Below are 22723 nucleotides of genomic sequence, written 5' to 3'. Positions count from 1 at the left end.
TTTCTGTCTCCCTCCTTTCTTGAACAGTGGCATTACATTTGCAGTTTTCCAATCCGCTGGGATCTCTCCAGAATCCAGGGAATTTTGGTAGATTACATCCACTATCTCTGCAGCCACTTCTTTTAAGACCCTAGGATGCAGGCCATCAGGTCCAGGGGACTTGTCGGGCTTTAGCCCCATTAGTTTGCCTAGTACTTTTTCTCTAGTAATAGAGATTGTTTTAAGTTCCTCCTTCCCTGTAGCCCCTTGATTATCTATTATTATTGGGATGTTTTTAGTTTCTTCTACCGTGATGACCGATCCAAAATAATTGTTTAGAGTCTTTGCCATTTCTCTATTTTCCATGATTAATTCCCCAGTCTCATCCACTAAAGGACTAACATTTACTTTAGCTACTCTCTTCCTTTTTATATACACCTGTAGAAGCTCTTACTGTCTGTTTTTATATTATTTGCTAGTTTACTCTCATACTCTATCTTCCCCCTCTTTATTATTTTTTAGTCATCTTTTGCTGGTTTCTAAAAATTTCCCAATCCTCTGGCCTACCACTAATCTTCGCAACATTGTATGCCTTTTCTTTCAATTTGATACAATCCTTAACTTCCTTAGTTAGCCACGGATGGTTCATCCTTCTCATAGAGTCATTCCTTCTCACAGGAATAAAACTTTGTTGAGAGTTATGAAATATCCCCTTAAATGTCTGCCACTGCTAATCTACCGTCTTACTCTTTAATTTATTTTCCCAGTCCACTTTAGCCAACTCTGTCCTCATACCCTTGTAATTGCCTTTATTTAAGTTTAGGACACTAGTTTCAGACCCAAGTTTCTCACCCTCAAACTGAATTTGAAATTCTACCATGCTATGATCACTCTTTCCTTTATGATGAGATCATCAATTAATCCTGTCTCATTACACATTACCAGATCTAAAATAGACTGCTCTCTGGTTGGTTCCTCAATGTATTGCTCCAAGAAACCATCCCGAATACACTCTATGAACTCGTCCTCAAGGCTACCCTTGCCAATTTGATTTGTCCAATCTATATGATGATTAAAATTACCCATGATTATTGCAGTACCTTTCTTACAAGCCCCCATTATTTCTCGATTTATACTCTGTCCTACAGTATAGTTACTGTTAGGGGGCCTATATACTACTCCCACCAGTGACTTCTTACCCGTACTATTTCTTACCTCCACCCAAACTGATTCTACATCTTGAGCTTCTGAGCCAATATCATTCCTCATCACTGCAGTGATCTCATCCTTTATTAACAGAGCTACCCCACCTCCTTTTCCTTTTTGCCTATCCTTCCAAAATGTCAAATACCCGAGTATTCAGTTCTCAGCCTTGGTCACCTTGCAACCACGTCTCTGTAATGGATATCAGATCATACCCATTTATTTCTATTTGTGCAGTCAACTCATCTATCTTGTTACAAATGCTGCATGCATTCAGATAAAGAGCCTTTAATTTTATCTTAACATTTTTCCTTACTCGGACTCTATGTTCTGGTGCACTCTTATGCTTGTACGCTCTGCCCCTTCCTGATACATTCTGGTTATCGTTACCCCTGCCGTTGTCCTGCACTATTGCCTGCTCCTTTCTCTTTGCCTTCCTAAATACCCCTTCACCTGAACCCCTATCTTCTATTTCCAGCTTAGCTTTTCTCCCTTCTGATTCTACCCTCAGGTTCCCATCCCCCTGCCAAGCTAGTTTAAACCCTCCCCAACAACACTCAAAACCCCCCGCGAGGATACTGGTCCCGTTCAGGCGCAACCCGTCTTGCTTTTAGAGGTCCCACCTCCCCCAGAAACCGTTCAAATTCCTCACGAATCTAAAGCCCTCCCTCCTGCACCATCTCTCCAGCCACGCATTCATCTGTTCTATCTTCCTATTCCTGTACTCACGAGCACGCGGCACTGGCAGTACTCCGGAGATTACTACCTTTGAGGTCCTGCTTTTTAACCTCTTTCCTAGCTCCCTAAACTCTGCCTGCAGGACCTCATCCCTCTTTCTACCTAGGTCATTGGTACCGATATGGACCACGACCTCTGGCTGTTAACACTCCCCCCTCAGAATGCCCTGCTGCCATTCAGTGACATCCTTGACCCTGGAACCAGGGAGGCAACACACCATCCTGGAGTCACGTCTGCGGCCGCAGAAACATCTGTCTGCTCCCCTAACTATTGAATCCCCTACCACTATTGCTCTCCCTCTCCCCTCCCGACCCCACCACCCCTGTGCAGCCGAGCCTTCCATGGTGCCATGGACTTAGCTCTGGCTGCACTTCCCAGAGAAACCATCACCCTCACCAGTACTCAGCACCGAATACTGGTTGGTGAGCAAGATGGGCTCAGGGGACTCCAGCACTACCTGCCTGGTCCTCCTCTTCTGTCTGGCGGTCACCCATTCCCTCTCCGCCTGCACATTCTTAAGCTGCGGGGTGACCACCTCCTGAAACGTGCTATCCACGTAGCTCTCAGCCTCGCGGATGCACAGCAGTGACTGCAGCCGCCGCTCAAGTTCCGTAACCCGATGCTCGAGCTGCCGTAGCTGGTGACACTTCCCGCACATATGGATGTCCAGACCATGGGAGGTGTCCAGGACTTTCCACATGGCACAGGATGTGCATTCCAAGGCTGTGAGCTGCCCTGCCATACCTCTAATTAACAGACTATTTACTAACCTAGCTGGAATAAACTTAAAACTTTAAGAAAGCCAAGTATAAACACTTACCAGCCACTCACCAATCAGCTCCCTCCCCTTGTGCCGACGTCACTTTTTGACTTCTGACGTCACTCTTCAAAATTCTGCCGGTGCCGAGTTGGTACCGCCGCTGCCGCTCCTCCTGGGTCCGCTCTGCCGCCGCCAGTGCTGTTGTTGAACTCCGGATTCTCCTGCTCTCGCGCTGTTCTGAACTCTGGCTTCTCCCGCTCTCGCGCTGTTTCTGAACTCCGGCTTCTCCCGCTCTCGCGCTGTTTCTGAACTCCGGCTTCTCCCGCTGTTTCTGAAGTCCGGATTCTCCCGCTCTCACGCTGTTTTGAACTCCGGGCCTCTCCCGCTGCACTCATCTAGGCAAGTGGAGAGTATTCCTGACTTGTGCCTTGTAGATGGTGGAAAGGTTTTGGGGAGTCGGGGAGTCAGAAAGTGAGACGCTCGCCGCAGAATACTCAACCTCTGATGTGCTCTTGTAGCCACAGTATGTGTGTGGCTGGTCCAGTTAAGTTTCTGATCAACGGTTACCCCCAGGATGTTGATGGTGGGGGATTCGGCGATGGTAATACTGTTGAATGTCGGTGGATAGGCAATGGCAAACATTCAAAGACCGCATGGATGAACTACAGAATTTGTTCATCCCAGTTTGGCATAAAAATAAAACAAAAAAAGGTGACTCAACCGTGGCTAACAAGGGAAATTAGGGATAGCGTAAGATCCAAGGAGAGGACATATAAATTGGTCAGAAAAAGCAGTAAACCTGAGGATTGGGAGCAGTTTAGGATTCAACAAAGGAGGACAAAGGGATTAATTAAGAAAGGGAAAATAGAATATGAGAGTAAGCTTTCAGGGAACATAAAAACTGACTGTAAAAGCTTTTATAGATATGTGAAGAGAAGAAGATTGGTGAAGTCAAGCGTAGGTCCCTTGCAATCAGAATCAGGGGAATTTATAATGGGGAACAAAGAAATGGCAGACCAATTAAATACATATTTTGGTTCTGTCTTCAGAAAGGAGGACACAAATAACCTCCCAGAGCTGTCGGGGAGCATAGGGTCTGATGAAAGGGAGTAACTGAAAGAAATCAGTATTTGTAGGGAAATGGTGTTAGGGAAATTGATGGGATTGAAGGCCGATAAATCCCCAGGGCCTGATAATCTACATCCTAGGGTACTTAAGGAAGTGGCCCTAGAAATAGTTGATGCTTTGATGATCATCTTCCAGCATTCGATGGAATCTGGAACAGTACCCATGGATTGGAGGGTAGCTAATGTTACCCCACTATTCAAAAAAGGTGGTAGAGAGAAAACGGGGAATTACAGACTGGTAAGCCTGACATCGGTAGTGGGGAAAATGCTAGAGTCCATTATAAAAGATGCAATAGCAGAGCACTTGGAAAACAGTGACAGGATCGGACAAAGTCAACATGGATTTACAAAAGGTAAATCGTGCTCGACTAATCTACTGGAATTTTTTGAGGATGTAACTGGTAAAATAGATAAGGGCGAACCAGTGGATGTGGTGTATTTGGACTTTCAGAAAGCTTTCGATAAGGTCCCGCACAAGAGATTAGCGTGTAAAGTTAAGGCACATGGGATTGGGGGCAAGGTATTGACTTGGATAGAGAACTGGTTGGCAGATAGAAAGCAAAGAGTTGGAATAAACGGGTCTTTTCCGAGTGGCAGGCAGTGACTAGTGGGGTACTGCAGGGATCGGTCCTTGGGCCCCAGCTATTCACAATATATATTAATGATCTAGACAAGGGAACTAGATGTAATATCTCCAAATTTCCAGATGACACAAAGCTGGGTGGGCGTGTGTGCTGTGAGGAGGATGTCAAGAAACTCCAGGATGATTTGGACAGGTTGGGTGATTGGGCAAAAGCATGGCAGATGCAATATAACGTGGATAAATGCGAGGTTATCCACTTTGGTGGCAAAAACAGGAAGGCAGATTATTATCTGAATGGCAATAGATTGGGAGAAGGGGTAGTGCAACGAGACCTGGGTGTCCTTGTGCACCAGTCGCTGAAGGTAAGCATGCAGGTGCAGCAGGCGGTTAAGAAGGCAAATGGCATTTTGGCCTTCGTAGCGAGAGGGTTTGAGTACAGGAACAAGGATGTCTTGCTGCAGTTATACAGGGCCTTGGTGAGACCACATCTTGAGTATTGTGTGCAGTTTTGGTCGCCTTATCTGAGGAAGGATGTTCTTGCCATGGAAGGAGTTCAGCGAAGATTCACCAGGCTGATACCTGGGATGGCAGGAATGACGTATGAGGAGAGATTGGGTCGATTTGGGCTTGTACTCGCTGGAGTTTAGAAGAATGAGGGAGGATCTCATTGAAACTTATAACATTCTGATAGGACTGGACAGACTAGATGCAGGAAGGATGTTCCCGATGGTCGGGGAGTCCAGAACCAGGGGTCACAGTCTAAGGATAAGGGGTAGGGCATTTAGGACAGAAATTAGGAGGAATTTCTTCACCCAGAGAGTGGTGAACCTGTGGAATTCTCTACCACAGAAGGCAGTAGATGCCAATACATTAAATATATTCAAGAAGGAGTTGGGTATATTTCTTAAGGCTAAAGGGATCAAGGGGTATGGGGAGAAAGCAGGGACCAGGTACTGAATTTGGATGAATCAGCCATGATCGCATTGAATGGCGGAGCAGGCTCGAGGGGCTGAATGGCCTACTCCTGCTCCTATCTTCTATGAATGTCAAGGGGCAGTGGTTAGACGCTCTCTTGTTGGAGATAGTCATTGCCTGGCACTTAAGTGGCAAGTAACATTCGCGCCACACATCAGCCCAAGCCCAAAACCAACTAAGGAAGGCTAGAAGATTGAAGATGTGTCCAGGAAAATGGATCAATACAGTTCAAGCTGCTTTTATATTGATCTTCAGCTGCCATCTCCTACAGCCCAAGTCTCACACAGCCAGCCGTCATATAAAAGGTAAATCTGCCAGATTTACCTTTAAGAACGGTGGGCAAGACGTTATTCCCTTGTTCTTAGCACCTGGCGCTGGTCTAACTTGGCCAATAATAATACTGCGCTATGAGCAATGCGATCTCTATGGATTCCAAGCACGTCCCCGCCCAGCTGATGTCACAATTCACATGACTGTCACGATGACATCATGATGCACTTGTATCAAATGTTCAATGGCCGATTTGGCAGTCAGTGAGCATCCCTTGGAGCACACTGCCACCAGGTCACAGGAAGATTGGCGATGTCACCTGCAGTGTAAATTTGCAAGTTACATAGTTACATAGAGATAGGAACAGGAGTAGGCCATTCGGCCCTTCGAGCCTGCTCCGCCATTCAATGAGATCATGGCTGATCTTCGTCTGAGATCATAGCTGATCTTACCAGTTCAGTACCCCGTCCCCGCCTTTTCTCCGTAACCCTTAATCCCCTTAGCCTTCAGAAATATATCCAATTCTCTCTTGAAAATATTTATTGAATTAGCCTTCACAGCCCTCTGTGGCAGGGAATTCCACAGGCTCACCACTCTTTGAGTGAAGAAATTCTTCCTCATCTCTGTTTTAAATGATTTGCCTGCTATTTTTAGACTGTGGCCCCTGGTTCTGTGCTCCCCGGCCATTGGAAACATTCTCTCTGAATTCAGCCTGTCCAGGCCTGCCATAATTTTATATGTTTCGATGAGATCCCCTCTCAATCTTCTAAACTCCAGTGAGTACAAGCCCAAACTATTTAATCTCTCTTCGTAGGTCATTCCCGCCATTCCAGGTATCAGCCTGGTGAATCGCCGTTGCACTCTTTCCATGGCAAGAACATCCTTCCGCAGATGGGGCGACCAAAACTGTACACAATACTCCAGATGCGGTCTCACCAGCACCTTGTACAGCTGTAGTAAGGTATCCCTATTCCTATACTCGAACCCCCTTGATATGAAGGCCAACATACCATTTGCCTTCTTAATCGCCTGTTGCACCTGCATGCTCTCCTTCAGTGACTGGTGCACAAGAACACCCAGGTCCCTCTGCACTTCCCCATCTCCCAATCTATTGCCATTTAGATAATAATCTACCCTCCTGTTTTTACCCCCAAAGTGGATAACCTCGCATTTATCCACATTATAGTGCATCTGCCACGTATCCGCCCATTCCCCCAACCTGTCCAAATCGCACTGTAGCCTCCTGACATCCTCATCAGAGCCCACCCCTCCTCCTAGTTTAGTGTCGTCAGCGAATTTGGAAATATTGCATCCAATTCCCTGATCCAGATCATTTATATATATTGTGAACAGCTGGGGTCCCAGGACAGATCCTTGCGGCACCCCGCTGGTCACTGCCTGCCACTCCGAAAACGAGCCGTTTATTCCAACTCTCTGTTTTCTATCCGCCAGCCAGTTCTCTATCCACGTTAATACTTTGCCCCCAATCCCATGAGCCTTAATTTTGCATGATAATCTTTTGTGTGGAACCTTATCGAAGGCTTTCTGGAAGTCAAGGTACACCACATCCACTGGCTCTCCCCCATCTATTTTACCAGTTACTTCCTCAAAAAATTCCAGCAGATTAGTCAAACACGATTTACCCTTTGTAAATCCATGTTGACTCTGTCCGATCCTTTCCCCATTTGTCAAGTGCTCCGCTATTTTATCCTTAATAATGGACTCTAGCATTTTGCCCACAACCGATGTAAGGCTTACTGGTCTATAATTCCCTGCTTTCTCTCTACCCCCCTTTTTAAATATTGGGGTAACATTAGCTACCCTCCAATCCACGGGTACTGTTCCCGAGTCAATGGAGTTCCGGAAGATGATCCTTAGAGCATCTGCTATCTCCAGGGCCACCTCCTTAAGTACCCTAGGATGTAGTTTATCAGGCCCCGGGGATTTGTCGGCCTTCAGTCCCCTCAACTTACCCAACACCATATCCCTAGAGATACTAATTTCTGTCAGCTCCTCCCTCTCATTAGTCCCTATGTTTGCCGATATTCCTGGGAGGTTATTTGTGTCCTCCTTTGTGAATACAGAACCAAAGTATGAGTTTAATTGGTCTGTCATTTCCTTATTCTCCATTATATATTCTCCCGAATCGGACTGCAAGGGACCGACTTGGGATTTTACCAGTCTTTTCCTCCTGATATACCGATAAAAGCTTTTGCAGTCTGTCTTTATGTTTGCTGCAAGTTTACTTTCGTATTCTATTTTCCCCTTCCTGATTAATCCCTTTGTCCTCTTTTGCTGTATCCTGTACTGTCCCCAATCTTCCGGTCTGGTGCTTTTTTTTGCCAGTTGATATGCCCTTTTTTTTGATTTTATGCTGTCCCTAATTTCCCTCGTTATCCACGGTTGAGTCACCTTTTTAGGTTTATTTTTATGCCAAACCGGTATAAACATGTTCTGGAATTCTTCCATTCTATCTTTGAATGCTTGCCATTGTCTATCCACTGTCAATCCCCCCAGAAACACCACCCAATCAATCTTACCCAATTCCCGTCTCATACCCTCGTAATTCCCTTTATTTAAGTTCTGGACCTTAGTCTCTGATTCAATTTCCTCACTCTCCATCTCGACTGAGAGCTCGATCATATTATGATCGCTCTGACCCAAGGGGCCTCGTACAAGAAGATTGCTGATAAGTCCCTTCTCATTGCACAATACCCAGTCTAAAATGGCCTGATCTCGAGTCGGCTCCTCGACATATTGGTCCAGATAACCGTCCCGAAAACATTCCAGGAATTCCTCCTCCTCAGAATTTTTACTAATTTGGGTAGTCCAATCAATATGTAAATTAAAGTCACCCATGATGACAGCTGTGCTCTTATCGCACGCTTCTCTAATTTCCCTTTTTATGCCTTCCCTCACCTCCATATTACTATTTGGAGGCCTATATATCACACCCACTAACGTTTTCCTCCCCTTGCTATTTCTCATTTCTACCCATACAGATTCCGTTTCATCCGAGTTAATATCCTTCCTTTCCATTGCATTAATCCCCTCCTTTACCAGCAATGCTACCCCACCTCCCCTACCTTTTTGCCGATCCTTCCTAAATATTGTATATCCCTGGATGTTAAGTTCCCAGCCTTGCCCACCCTGCAGCCACGTTTCTGTAATCCCAATCAAATCATACTTGTTTACCTCTATTTCCACAACTAATTCATCCACCTTGTTCCTAATGCTTCTAGCATTAAGATACAAAGCCTTCAGGCTTGCTTTTTTCACACTCTCATTATGAATTAGTTTGGCCCTTTGTGTTTCTCTCCTTTGCTTATTGCTTCTCACCTTTCTACCATCTATTTCTGACTTCATATGACTTCCCTCTTTTCCACTACCTAGGTTCCCATCCCCCTGCCAAATTAGTTTAAATCCTCCCGAACCGCCCTAGAAAATATTACCCCGAGGACATCGGCTCCCTCACAGTTCAGGTGTAGACCGTCCCCTTGGTACAGGTCACTCCTCCCCAAGAACTGGTTCCAATGCCTCAGGAATTTAAATCCCTCTCCCTTGCACCACTGCTCAAGCCACGTATTTAGCTTATCTATCTTACTCTCTCTAAACTTATTAGCTCGTGGCACTGGTAGCAATCCAGAGATTACTACCTTTGAGGTCCTACTTTTCAATTTAGCACCTAACTCCCTAAATTCAGCTTGTAGGACCTCCTCCCTCTTTTTACCTACATCGTTGGTACCTACATGTACCACGACAACTGGCTGATCCCCCTCCCCCTTCAGAATGCTCTGCACCCGCTCCGAGACATCCTTGACCCTTGCACCAGGGAGGCAACATACCATCTTGGAGTCTCGGTCTCGGCCGCAGAAACTCCTATCTATCCCCCTTACAATTGAATCCCCTATCACTATAGCCCTATCCCTCTTTTTTCCACCCTTCTGTGCAGCAGAGCCAGTCATGGTGCCCTGAACCTGGCTGCTGGTGCCTTCCCCTGATAAGTCATCTCCCCCAACAGTACCCAAAACGGTAAACCTGCTTTGGAGGGAGATGACCGCAGGCGACTCCTGCACTACCTTCCTGCCTTTACCCTGCAGTGTAAGTTCTCAGGCTACTCTCCCAGTATCCCGCCTGCAGTAATAAGAGGTTCCTCACTGCAGAAAACTCAGATTCACACAGATCAAAATTTAAAATTTAGCCATCCGTGAAGATAGAAGCATATTATATCCTATCTGTATGTGGATATTGAATGAAAAAGTTTTACAAATTAATAAATGCCAAATCCAAGTTCAAACTACAGCAATATTATATGCAGTGTAACCTAAATCTGAATGAAAACCCAGAGTTGAAAAGCAATACTAGCAAACTAATCATTCCCTATGTACTTTTGAAGGATTACATTGATGCATGGCTAGATATAATTTCCATGGTAACAAATGTGATTTACACAGCCCCAATGTAATTAACTGGGGACAAAACATTAAAGGGAAGCAGGGGGGTGGGGGGTGGTGATATAGAGAGAGCATAAACCTAAACTTAATCTGTGTCTGGTCACCATCACCAGACAAGCTACAATCAATAAAGACCAAATGCTGCTGCAAAAACATCTTACCGCAGTGTCCTCTGACGCACCATGTTCATGCTTTTTACAAGCGGGCCCAGTCTTCCAGGCTTCAACATCTCCACAGTCACAAAACCCTCCTCCATAGGAAGAATTCATCTTCAAAGCACAAAGCAAACAATGTGATAAATTTGCAGCAACATCAGTTTAAAAAAGTTATTAGAAAAATGGCATGGTCTTTACTGAGACTCCAACATAAAGCAACACAAAATGGTAAGATACCAAACACCACTCATAGTTTTCGATCTTAGCTGTGCAGTCAGGGGAGAAAAATTGAATGGGGACATCTCCAGCCACTGTCATGTGCACTTAGCAGCTGTCCAAGCACTCCACAGGCAGTGGCCTGAAAACCGGTTACAGTACGTGAATGGCCCAAGTGCAAGGTTAAGACTCCCTCGCACACACAAAGGAAAACATGCCCATACCATAGCAACTGTTCAGAAAATGAATGCTCTTCATGGAATTACATCACATACAATTTGGTATGGCATACTTGGGCCAATTTTAGCACTCATCACTTCTGCTCTGCCCGTGATCAGTTAAGTCAGTACAAACTGGGCACAGAACCAGGGGTCCACCTGGTATGTGTGTGGTTCACTTACACACTGGAATTAAACAACATAAGTTTGAAAAAAAAAAAACATGCCTTTGATGACCACGGCCCCATCTGCCCTCTCAGGTGGATGTAAAAGATCCCCTGACACTATTTTGAAGATCAGGGGAGTTCTCCTAGTGTCCTGGCCAATATTATCCCTGAAGCAACATCTCAAAGATTATCTGGTCATTTATCTCATTGCTGTTTGTGGGACCTTGCTGTTTGCAAATTGGCTTCTGCGTTTCCTACATTACAACAGTGACTACACTTCAAAAGTATTTAATTGGCTGTTAAGCACTTTGGGACATCCAGAGGTTGTGAAAGGTGCTGTAGAAATACAAGTTCTTTCTTTAATGAGTAAACGTCTGACTTGCACTTATGTGGGATGTTTCTTTGTAAACACCCCAATCACAGTAGGTCATGTTTTCAGTGGTACTGCATGAAAGGCAAGCCAGAGTGATCAACAGCCAGCAAAGTCAGATTGGCCACACCTGCCAAAATGCCCCCAAGCATTGTTGCACCGACCAGGCAACAACCACGCTGCCCGTCTTCACAGAGTCCAAGTCAGCAGAGGGCCAGAAGTGGAGCTGTGGCATCTGCTGCTGACGTGAACCAGAGGATCAGCACAGCTAGTGACAGCTGCAGCCTGCTTCCATGGCCTTGCAGGCATGCTGGCTTATGGGTAAGGTGCTGTGCAGTGAGAAACAGGGCCACCACCCTTCCATCCACAGGCTGCTGCTATCACTTTTAGTGACTCCTTCGATAGGCCTCGGGCAGAAGCCCTCACTGATGATGACTCTAACCTAGCTGATGACAACCCTACCCTAGAAGCCTTCACTGATGATGACCCTGCCCTAGCGGCATCTTGGCAATGTGGAAGGAATGGACATCCCTACCATCGTGATTGGCAGCTCCCGGCCCCATGCTGCTTCGAAGATTCGTTCGATCTTCCAAGAATGATCCCCTCGTCGACGAGGTGGAACTAACAGACGTTAATCCCACATACGCACACGTGCGGTACCCTGATGGCCGGGAGTCCACCGTTTCATTCCGAGATCTGGCTCCCTGTCCAATCGGTCTCACTGACCCCACCGATGGAGGGATCCATATTAATGATGCGATACTCTGCGCTCCTTTGAGGATGACGCCCTACCCGGGACATCAAGGGATCTGCCGGCTACTCCGCCGAATCAACTCAGGGAGCAGAGCACTCCCCACGGGATGGCCACCCGAAGCCAGGACGCTGGACAATCATCAGCTACCAAGGTGAAGCCAGCTCTGCGCCTGTGGGGACCTGCACCCGGAGTCACGATCTCCCCAGTCCACCTCAGGTCGATCAAGGCGACACAGGCCCCGTCAACCTACCTGTACGAACCAAGCAACCCAGGGACCAAGACACGGTCCAAGGAGATGTGCCTTCCAGCCACAAACAGAAATCAAAACGACTGCGGCTCTTCATGGTCCGTTATATTCGCTAGAAGGAAGTTGTCGGACTTCCAAATCTTTCAGGCGGGAAGAATGTCATGAATCTTACCATTCATGTAGAAATGACTCATGAGATAACACTGGGTGGCCAGCTGGTGGCGCCGTCCAAGGAAAGTATAAATACTCGGGCATGGGCCCAGCTTGCTCAGGACGTTTTTGTAACCAGGAACTAGTGATGTAACTAGAACTCATGGTTGTGAAGCAGTTGATTAAAGCCTTGTTTTATACTCGGACCAAGTGCTTAGTAGTTTTCTTATGTCAGTCTGCATCCCTTTAAATGTCACCTAAACATATTTTTCTGGTCCCGTGACTAATGCGCTTCCTGCATCCGTTCTAATCTCCACCTGGCGATGTGAATAATTATTGCCGAAGGTCTGGCAGCAGAGAATTGAGTGCTATTAGCACATTACCATTCTGATAAGGTTGCACCAATTCTTAACCATTTAGAACTAACTTACACCAGTGCATAATATTTCACCTCATTACCTCAAAACAGCAAAAAGAAAACCCTGTGTTTTTTTGACACCTGTTCAAAGCAAAAGACTGCTCAGCTATATAATAGCATCATATCCAATCCCTAAAGCTGTGCTATGGTAGCATACATTTGTACAGTTTTTACTCTTTCCCACAAAAAATATGAATGGTTAGTGGAGGAGTCAGAGCTCCAGACAGGCTTCTTCAGTACTGGTATGTGGAGGTTCAGCCAGGCTGGTCACTATGTTCCCTGGCTAATTCTCTCAGCAGGTGAGAGTAGCAGGCACAAAACCAAATACATACATATCCACTCAGACAGATTTTATTAAAGTCTTGCAAGTCTTATAATTTTGTGCCACCCAAATCCATGACCCCCACCACCTAGAAGGACAAGGGGACCAGGTGCACAGGAACACCATCACCTCCAAGTTCCCCACCATCCTGACTTGGGCATAGTTCCTTCATCGTCACTGGGTCTATATCCTGGAACTCCCAGAGTAACAGCATTGTGGAAGTACCTTCACCACACGGGCTGCAGAGGTTCAAGGGAAACTGGGAATGGCCAATAAATGTCAGCCTTACCCTCAAAAGCCTGCACCTCAAGAATGAATTGTTAAAAAATATTTCTACTGACAAGCGAAGATACTACTAAACGTTTTCACAAACTCATTGATCAAATTTAAATGCAGCAATAAAACAGAGCAGGCAGGATATACAATACCTTGTACCGATGATTTCGGTGAACACTGTTTTGGAAACAGTCCATGCATAGTACACAAGTGGGATCTATTGCACAGTCTCTGTAACAGAAATGGTACAAACCTAGTGTTAAGATCTGATCGTATTTGTGACACATTCTAATCATAGAATCTTACAACACAGGCTATTCTGCTCATCGTGCCTGTGGTGGCTCTTTGAAAGAGCTATCCAATTAGTCCCACTCCCCTGCTCTTCCCCATAGCCCTGCAAATGTTTCCTTTTCAATTATATATCCTATTCCCTTTTGAAAATTACTGATAAATCTGCTTCCAGCACCCTTTCAGACAGTGCATTCCAGATTAGAACTCGCAGCGTGAAATAATTCTCATCTCCTGTCTGGCTCCCAGGCCCAAGACCGCACAAAGTGGAGGAGAAGCATCCGGGAAGGCGCCAAACACCTCGAGTCTCTTCGCCGGGAGCAAGCGGAAGCCAAGCACAGGCAGCGCAAGGAGCGCACGTCAACCCAAGCACCCCACCCACCCACCCGCCCCTTCAATCACCGTCTGCCCCACCTGTGACAGAGACTGTAGGCCCCGCATTGGACTCATCAGTCACCCGAGAACTCATTTTTAATGTGGAAGCAAGTCATCCTCGGTTCCGAGGGACTGCCTAAGAAGAAGAGAAGGTTTTACCAATTATCTTAAATCTGTGTCCTCTGGTTACTGACCCTCCTGCCAGTGGAAATAGTTTCGCCCCAGTTACTCTATCATAATAAAACCCCTCCTAATTTTGAGCACCTCTATTAAATCGCCCCTTAACCTTCTCTGCTCTAAGGAAAACGATCACAGCTTCTTCAGTCTCTCCGCATAACTGAAGTCCCTCATTCCAAGTACCATTCTAGTACATCTCCTTTGCACCTTGTCAAAGGTCGACAACTTTAATATTTCTCTCACTTCCTGCCCTGCGCCCTCTAGCCAACTATATCATTTGAAGCATACAATTTGACCATCTTTATTCTTCAGTTCATTTGCAATCATTTTACCACTGGTGTAGGCTTCCATGTACCATAACTAGCATGCATTATGAAATGCCTTCAGTTCTGGTGCCTGCTCAGACTAGTTAGTGGCTTGGAGCATGACCACTGCTACCCAAACATCAAGCTGCTGACTCTATAAATCAGGAAAATCAGAATGGCCCAGTTCTAAAGGGGATTGACAGGGTAGATGCTGAGAGGATGTTTCCCCTGGCTGGAGTGTCTAGAACTAGGGGGCGTAGTCTCAGGATAAGGGGTCGGCCATTTAAGACTGAGATGAGGAGGAATTTCTTCACTCAGAGGATTATGAATCTTTGGAATTCTCTGCCCCAGAGGGCTGTGAATGCTAAGTTTTTGAGTATATTCAAGGCCGAGATTGATAGATTTTTGGACTCTAGGGGAATCAAGGAATCAAGGGATATGGAGATCGGGCGAGAAAGTGGAGTTGAGGTCGATGATCAGCCGTGATCTTATTGAATGGCGGAGCAGGCTCAAGGGGCCGTATGGCCTACTCCTGCTCTGATTTCTTTTGTTCCTATGTTTTTGGCTCATTGACATGAAAAACAAATATTGCTCCGCTTGAATTAATTTTCCACAGATTCAGAAACAAGCAAGTGCGAGGCCCCTTTTTGGAATGTGACAGGAAAATAAAGCCATTGAACAGGTTACAACAATGCCTCTTTCCCCCACAATGTTTACAACCTGCAAGTTACAACACAATTGTACATTTCCTCGACTGGGTGCCTGGCACTCCTTTGCTCACCACTCACGCAACCCACAAAAAGCAAGCTTAGATACTTGCACCATACAAACTGTTAATGCTCACTACTACAGAGTAACAGGATGCTGTTTCAGTTGGGTGGTGTGGTGGCACAGCTTGCTGCATCACAGCTTGGTACTCGTATGGTTGAGGTCCCAGTCCTGGCTGTGAAGAGGTGCGGAGTGGAGGCTAGGTGTTAGAAAGACAGAACCTGCATTTATAAAAAGTGTCTTTCACGACCTCAGGATGCCCTAAAGTGCTTTACAGCCAAGGAAGTACTTTTGAAGTGTGGTCACCACCAACATTGCAGCACTCCCTCAGGACTAGGAGTCTGTAAATAAATGTATGGGAGGCGAGTCGTGCTCCTTGTTTTGTGTACATGTTGTGAGGAAGGCAGTGACCACAGCTGACCATTCCACTGGAATGGGATAGAAGCGAGGGAACAAAAGATGTATGGGTTTTAAAGAAAGGAGAAGCTGTTACTTCAACTTATGTTTATCATTTAGTTGGTGCCTCTTGCTGTGTCCTGCTCATCCCCATCCCCCACCTCTCCGCAGTTAAACGCTAAACCGAGGCCCCCATCTGCCCGCTCAGGCAGATGTAAAAGATCCTATGGCACTATTCAAAGTAGAGCAGGCGAGTTCTCCCCAGTGCCCTGGCCAATATTTATCCCTCAACCAACATCACAAACAGATTATCTGCTCATTATCACATTGCTGTTTGTGGGATTTTGTTGTGTGTAAATTGGTTGCCAGATTTCCTAGATTACAGCAGTGACTGCACTTCTAAAGTACTTCATTGGTTGCAAAGCGATTTGGGACGTCCCGAGGTCGTGAAAGGCACTACATTAATGCAAGTTTGTTCGTTTTTATGGCACTGAAGTGTCAGCCTGGATTATGTGTTCATGTGTCTGGAGTGGGAATTGAACCCACGACCTTCCGACTCGAAAGGGAGTGCGCCACCACTTCAACACAGATCAACAACAGCAAGTTTTGATAAGGTGGCAAATCAGACGTGTGGATGCTTCGTATGCTGTGATGGGATTGGTTGGCAACAACATGTTTATATTTGAGAAACAGCAGCTTTTCTTGAATTATGGAATTATGACCCTGATCGCAATCACTCAGAAGAGGCATGTTCTTCCTGAAACCTGCTGCAGTACACTATAAAATACAGCAGGGCTTCAGATAATGAGTAAGTATTCCAAACCAGATATTCATTTCAAAACTTACAGAAGTTCGTAACTATCTATGGCCCCGTCTGCCCTCTCAGATGAACGTAAAAGATCACACGGCACTATTTGAAGAGTAGGAGAGTTCTCCCCAGTGCCCTGGCCAATATTTATCCTTCAACCAACATTAAAGACAGATTCTCTGGTCATGATCACATTGCTATTTGTGGGAATTTGCTGTGCGCAAATTGGCTGCCGTGTTTCCCTTACATTACAACAGTGACTCCACTTCAAAAGTACTTCATTGGATGTGAAGTGCTTTGAGATAGTGAAAGGTGCTGTATAAAAGCAAATTCTTTCCTTGCCTTTATCTCTTTTGCAGAAAGTAACAGTATTTCAGCTGCCTTCGAATTCAGTAGAAACAAGCAAAAATAATCTGAATATAGTCGGCCACAAGAGGGTTAAAGCCATTTAAAAGCAGCAAGAAAAGTGACCAGGAGCAGAATGCTGTGCTCAATTTACACGACGTCTCACCGGCAGGAATACGTAGTCTCTCCCCCTTTGAAAACTCGGCCACAGAGCTGTGAAGAACTATTGCTTTGTTCCAGCTTTGCAAAGCCATCTGCTGGGGCTTCTCCAAACAGAAACCACTCCAAGGTTTGGAGTAATATTTGATAGGCCTGCTCCTCCTCAGGCGACTTGGCTTCTGATCCCGAGCAATGCACTGGAGGGACATACTCCGTCAGGTGCCGATATATCCCCGAACACAAATCAACTCCTTCCTGCCAGTTCTGTGTGAAGAAAAGCAAACGTCAGTTGCAACCAAAACTTCCCACTCTTACCCAAATAACTCAGTTACTCGGTTTTGCATTCCCAGACTGAACTCATCACTTCAGACCACCTTCAGCTCGGTTTGCTGAAAATGCTTTTGAATACATGAACCGAAGGGTTAATCCATAGAACCTGCTCTTAACAGCAGTCTTAAGTGTGCAAAATTACAATACACCACACACCATACATTCACATATCCATTTAATTCAGTTTCCTCATTTCTCCCTACTTCTCCTCTCCCAATTACACCAACTTGCACTTGGATTCCTCACTTGTGGCCCTAGCGTGTTAGAGCTAAGCCCAATCTTCGACTGCACCTCCCAAGCCCATGACCTCTACTATCTAGAAGGACAAGGGCAGCAGGTGCATGAGAACACCTTCACCTCCAAGTCACACACCATCCTGTCTTGGAAATATATCGCCGTTCCTTCATTGTCACTGGGTTAAAATCCTGGAACTCCCTACCTAACAGCACTGTGGGAGTACCATCACCACACGGACTGCAGCGGTTCAAGGTAGCGGCTCACCACCACCTTCTCGAGGGCAACGAGGGATGGGCAATAAACGCTGGCCTTGCCAGCAATGCTCAGAGTCCAAGAATGATGTTTTTTTAAATCCAGTACTCAAATGGCATTCATATATGAGCACTTTCCAGTCAGATCGTAATCAGGAATGGGAACTCTGGCAGATTTTAACCTGGGGCAACAAGGCCAACTGCAGTGTCCCATTGCTTCCACAGCTGAGTTCAGCTAACTCACCATAGACCTCAAACCTTCTGATCTGTATAAACCAGGAACCACAACAGACATTTTGTCGGATGTTGCTGTGAGTGGCAAACAAACAGCCGTTCATTCGACTTGCTCATAGACTTTCCACGGGGTTTTGCATAGCAAGTTGCTGTCAGTGGGACATCCCAAATGGTGAGGTACCCTCTACAGCGCTTCTGGGATCTGTGTGACTAGGGCAAGCAACTGTGCATCTCCGTAACCAATCAGATTGAAGAATTGTTAATGAGCAGCGCAGAGTCTGAACCAGGAAATGTAAGTTAGAATAGTAAATTCAATGTCAAATCAGCTACAGAAAGCAAAATAAAGAGAGGGAAGGAAAGATTGGATTAAATGAGAGCTAAAAGAGACAAAGAAAAAAGGTAAAAACAAAATTGTGTTTCTTTTTTTTAAATCTCCAACAATTATTAAAATCTGAAGGATTACATATATTAGTTAATTTTCAGTGCCAGAGAGGTTGTTTGGCAGTAATTAAGACTTAACACGCCGTTAAAAGGGTGGTTCGACTGAAATGACTTGACTTAGCTTTGTGCGCCAAATTTAGTCTGTATCTACGACGTCAGTACAGGAACTTCACACCGTTCAATACATTTGAATGGGAAGCCAGACGGTGAGATGCCATTTTGCGCAATTCACAGAGGAGCAGTGCATCTCGGACAGCAACTTTTTTTTGTGTTTATACTGCACGCAAGCTCGCCGGAAGTTGCTGTCCAATTTGCACATAAATAACAGTGAGCGCTGTTAGCCTCAACATTGTCACAGCAAAATCTGTACCAATGCATTTACTCAATAAGCCAAACAAGGTACCTTGGCTGTGTCTCTACCCCATAAGCAGAGTCATTACAAGTCTTTCAAAGAGCATTGCAAGCAACCGTGCATTTTAGCAACACCCCAAACTTAGGCTTCAGAATAATGAGTAAATATGGAGGTGTTCCAGGAAAAAGTTTCAATGTTAAGAACTTGAGCTCATCCAAGTCTATTGCCCGTATCCTAACTCACACCAAGTCCTGTTCACCCGTCAGCCCTGTGCTCGCTGACTTACATACACTGGCTCCTGGTGCGACAATGCCTCTATTTCAAAATTCTCATCCTTGTTTTCAGATCCCTCCATGACTTCGCCCCTCCCTATCTCTGTAACCTCCTCCAGCTCAATAACCCTCCACAATCCCTGCACTCCTCCAATTCTGGCCTCTTGATAATCACCGGTTTTCATCATCCCAACATTGGCAGCCATGCCTTCAGCTGCCTAGGCCCTAAGCTCTGGAATTCACTCCCTAGTCCTCTCCGCCTCTCTCTCCTCACTTTAAGACGCTCCTTAAAAACTACCTCTTTGACCAAGCTTTTGGTCACCCGTCCTAATATCTCATGTGGCTCGGTGTCAAATTCTGTTTGATAACACTCCTGTGAAGCACCTTGGGATATTTTACTGTTAAAGGCGCTATACAAGTTGTTCTTGTTATTGTTAATTCTATGGTGAGGTATACCAGCTGAGGTACCAGCACAGACTCGTTGGACCGAATGGCCTGTTGCTGTGCTGTATATTCTATGTAACAGTTAAAAAAAGCAAAATACTACCGATGCTGGAAATCTGAAAGAAAAACAGAAAATGCTGAAAACACTCAGCAGGCAGCATGTGGCGAGAGATAGGTAGGGTTAACGTTTCTGGTCGATGACCTTATGCCAGAGAATCTGATGAAAGGTCATCGACCTGAAAAGTTAAGAACTTAAGTGTCAGGAAGGTGTGTGGTAAATCCCATGCTTGGAATGCAGAACAATTAACTAGTAGGAATGCATGCTCCACTTGGAAAATTCTGTACTAGTGACACCTCGCGGCCATACACTTGAATATCTTATTTGAGATGAGATAAAGAGAAAACTGAAGTGGTGTGGAAACGGAGACTACAATGGGTCTCCAATGACAATCTGTGGAGCCCAGCATGGGGATATACTTCAACTGTAAGCAAGTATTATTTCTTCCTAGCATTCATGTAATGGGTTTGACCAGGGATCGCTAACTTGGTTCTATGCTGAATTGTTGACCATGTCTTAGCAGAAGTTTTGAAATAAACTAAAATGGCTTAGTGTTAAAACTAGCACTCGTTTGAGCACTTAGTCTAGAAACGTTTTAACAACCTCAGTTATAAAGCTTCATGTTACAGCTACGAGAACTTGGTTTGTTTTACACTAGAAGGTCAGAGGCTGGGTATTCTGTGGTGAGTGTCTCACTTCCTAACTCCCCAAAGCCTGTCCACCATCTACAAGGCACAAGTAAGGAGTGTGATGGAATACTCTCCACTTGCCTGGATGAGTGCAGCTCCAACAACACTCAAGAAGCTCGACACCATCCAGGATAAAGCAGCCCGCTTGATTGGCACCCCATCCACCACGATAAACATTCACTCCCTCCACCACCGGTGCACCGTGGCTGCAGTGTGTACCATCTACAAGATGCACTGCAGCAACTCGCCAAGGCTTCTTCAGCAGCACCTCCCAAATCCACGACCTCTGCCACCTAGAAGGACAAGGGCAGCAGGCGCATGGGGAACACCACCACCGCCAAGTCACACACCATTCTGACTTAGAAGTATATCGCCGTTCCTTGATCGTCGTTGGGTCAAAATCCTGGAACTCCCTACCTAACAGCACTGTGGGAGTACCTTCACCACACGGACTGCAGCGGTTCAAGAAGGCGACTCACCACCACCTTCTCAAGGGCAATGTTGCAGATGCATCTGTCCATGACAGCATTGGTGGAAGTGACCACCGCACAGTCCTTGTGGAGACTAAGTCCCGTCTTCATGTTGAGGACCATTCGAGACTCGTCAGATACTGACGCAGTCCGTGTGCAGGTGGTTCCCTCACCACCTGTCGCAGACCCAGTCTGGCAGCTATGTCCTTTAGGGCTCGGCCAGCTCGGTCAGTTGTGGTGCTACCGAGCCACTCTTGGTGATGGACATTGAAGTCCCCCACCCAGAGGACATTTTGTGCCCTAATTGCCACCTTCTCATGAGCAATAAATGTTGGCCTTCCCAGCGACGCCCACATCTCAAGCGAATTTTAAAAAAACTAATGTGATGGGAGATTCACTATGGCAGGTACCTCACTGAAACCCACAAGCTCAGCTATTCACATTGTAATAAAAACTGCAGAATAGCTCTCTAGTTATGGGCACCACCCGCTTTCCCTTTTTATAATACCAACACTGGGACTTTCCTTCCCCCAGTTCTAAAGCATGTTAATGCCCTGCTTTGGCAAGCACTGTACCTGCGAGCACAAGTTGTTATAAACAGGAAATTCATTACTACTTTTTTCTTTATTCATTCTCAGGATGTGGGAGTCGCTGGCAAGGTCAGCATTTGTGGCCCTCTGCTTGAACCGTTGTAGCCGTTTGATACAACTGAGTGTCTTACTAGGCCACTTCAGAGGGCAGCTGCTGTGGGACTGAAGTCCAATACAAGCCACACCAGGTAAGGACGGCAGGTTTCCTTCCCTAAAGAACATCAGTGAACCAGTTGGGTTTTTACGACAATCCAACAGCAGTCACTTTTACTGATATCAGCTTTTTATTTCCAGATTTTCTGAAACTGAATTCAAATTCTCAAATAGCCATGTTGGGATTTGAACTCATGTTATCCAGATTGTTAGTCCAGGTCCTTGGATTACTCGTCCAGTAATATAACCACTACACTACCCTACTATTACTTTAGGTTGTTCAGTTACCAAAGACACTGGACTTCATACTCTCTTCTGGGAATCTTTCAAAATTTCCACTCAACAATTACCACGATAGTTCACTTCCCTTTATATGTAAATATAAGCTTTAGGAAAACAAACCAGGGTCAGGCAGCTAACTTAAACAGCCAAGAAACCCTTTCTTCTGACCCGCTGAGACTAAATCCCCCACAAAGGCCCATTTTTTGAGGCAATTGGCATACATCTTCACATCCTTTCCTTGGTTTATTTCCACGCTACGTCTGGCCTCTAATTGATCCTTCCAGCAATCAGAAAGAAGAGTATTTTCATCGCATCAGTCTGGCCTGGATCTGAGCCCAAGTTGCAGAGATGAACGCTCCAGCTAAAGGAAATCTCAAGCTTTCAGTCAAGATATCGCAACCCCTCATATTTCTTACATTCATGTGAAAATCTCACTGCAGTACTAAACAGTTGAAAACAAATTCTGTAGGGGCGAGCAGTCACAGATTACATTTCTTTGTAACCATTTCTGCTATTCCTAAACAGGCTGCTTCCAAAGTTGCAATAAAGAACTCTTCAATTATTAGATTACTGCACCGTATGGTGATTTGGATCAGGGGTCAAAATGAATTTGCGACCAAGCATATAGAGTTCCTTCTGAAATCGCTCCAAAATGTCCCATTAGACCGTACTGTGCAGTGATATTTTTAAGACATCCTGTTTGTTTTGTACACGGAGTTCAAAGCTTTTGGGAGGGAAAAAAAACTGTAGTACACAGTACACCATGCAAAAGATAAACTGTATGGTGAAGCAGCAAAGGACAGGACTTGCTCCCACATTCCCTTCTCTCACTAAAGAATGCAAGGGGGTGGGCAAGAGTATAAAATAAGGGGTACAGAGTACAACATTTCTTTCTGTATCAGAGGAGATGTATTTTA

General features: G+C 45.5%; 1 protein-coding gene across 1 annotated transcript in view; it reads right to left on the bottom strand.

The window, feature by feature from the left end:
• ubr1 (ubiquitin protein ligase E3 component n-recognin 1) overlaps positions 1-21413 on the bottom strand; it is a 113020-nt gene extending 91607 nt beyond the window's left edge. Inside the window, exons 1-4 of the mRNA XM_086002354.1 lie at positions 21357-21413; positions 17011-17267; positions 13535-13613; positions 10251-10358 (exon numbers count right to left, since the gene is read on the bottom strand). Of these exons, the coding sequence (XP_085858480.1) occupies positions 10251-10358; positions 13535-13613; positions 17011-17267; positions 21357-21413 (501 nt within the window). The remainder of the gene's footprint in view (positions 1-10250; positions 10359-13534; positions 13614-17010; positions 17268-21356) is intronic.
• Positions 21414-22723: the final 1310 nt, after the last annotated feature.

Source organism: Somniosus microcephalus, chromosome 12 (assembly GCF_052327205.1).
Source record: "Somniosus microcephalus isolate GS21.2 chromosome 12, FLI_Smic_1.0, whole genome shotgun sequence".
Lineage (NCBI taxonomy): Eukaryota > Metazoa > Chordata > Chondrichthyes > Squaliformes > Somniosidae > Somniosus > Somniosus microcephalus.
The sequence above is the reverse complement of the archived record's forward strand: the minus strand, read 5'-3'. Positions and strand labels throughout refer to the sequence as shown.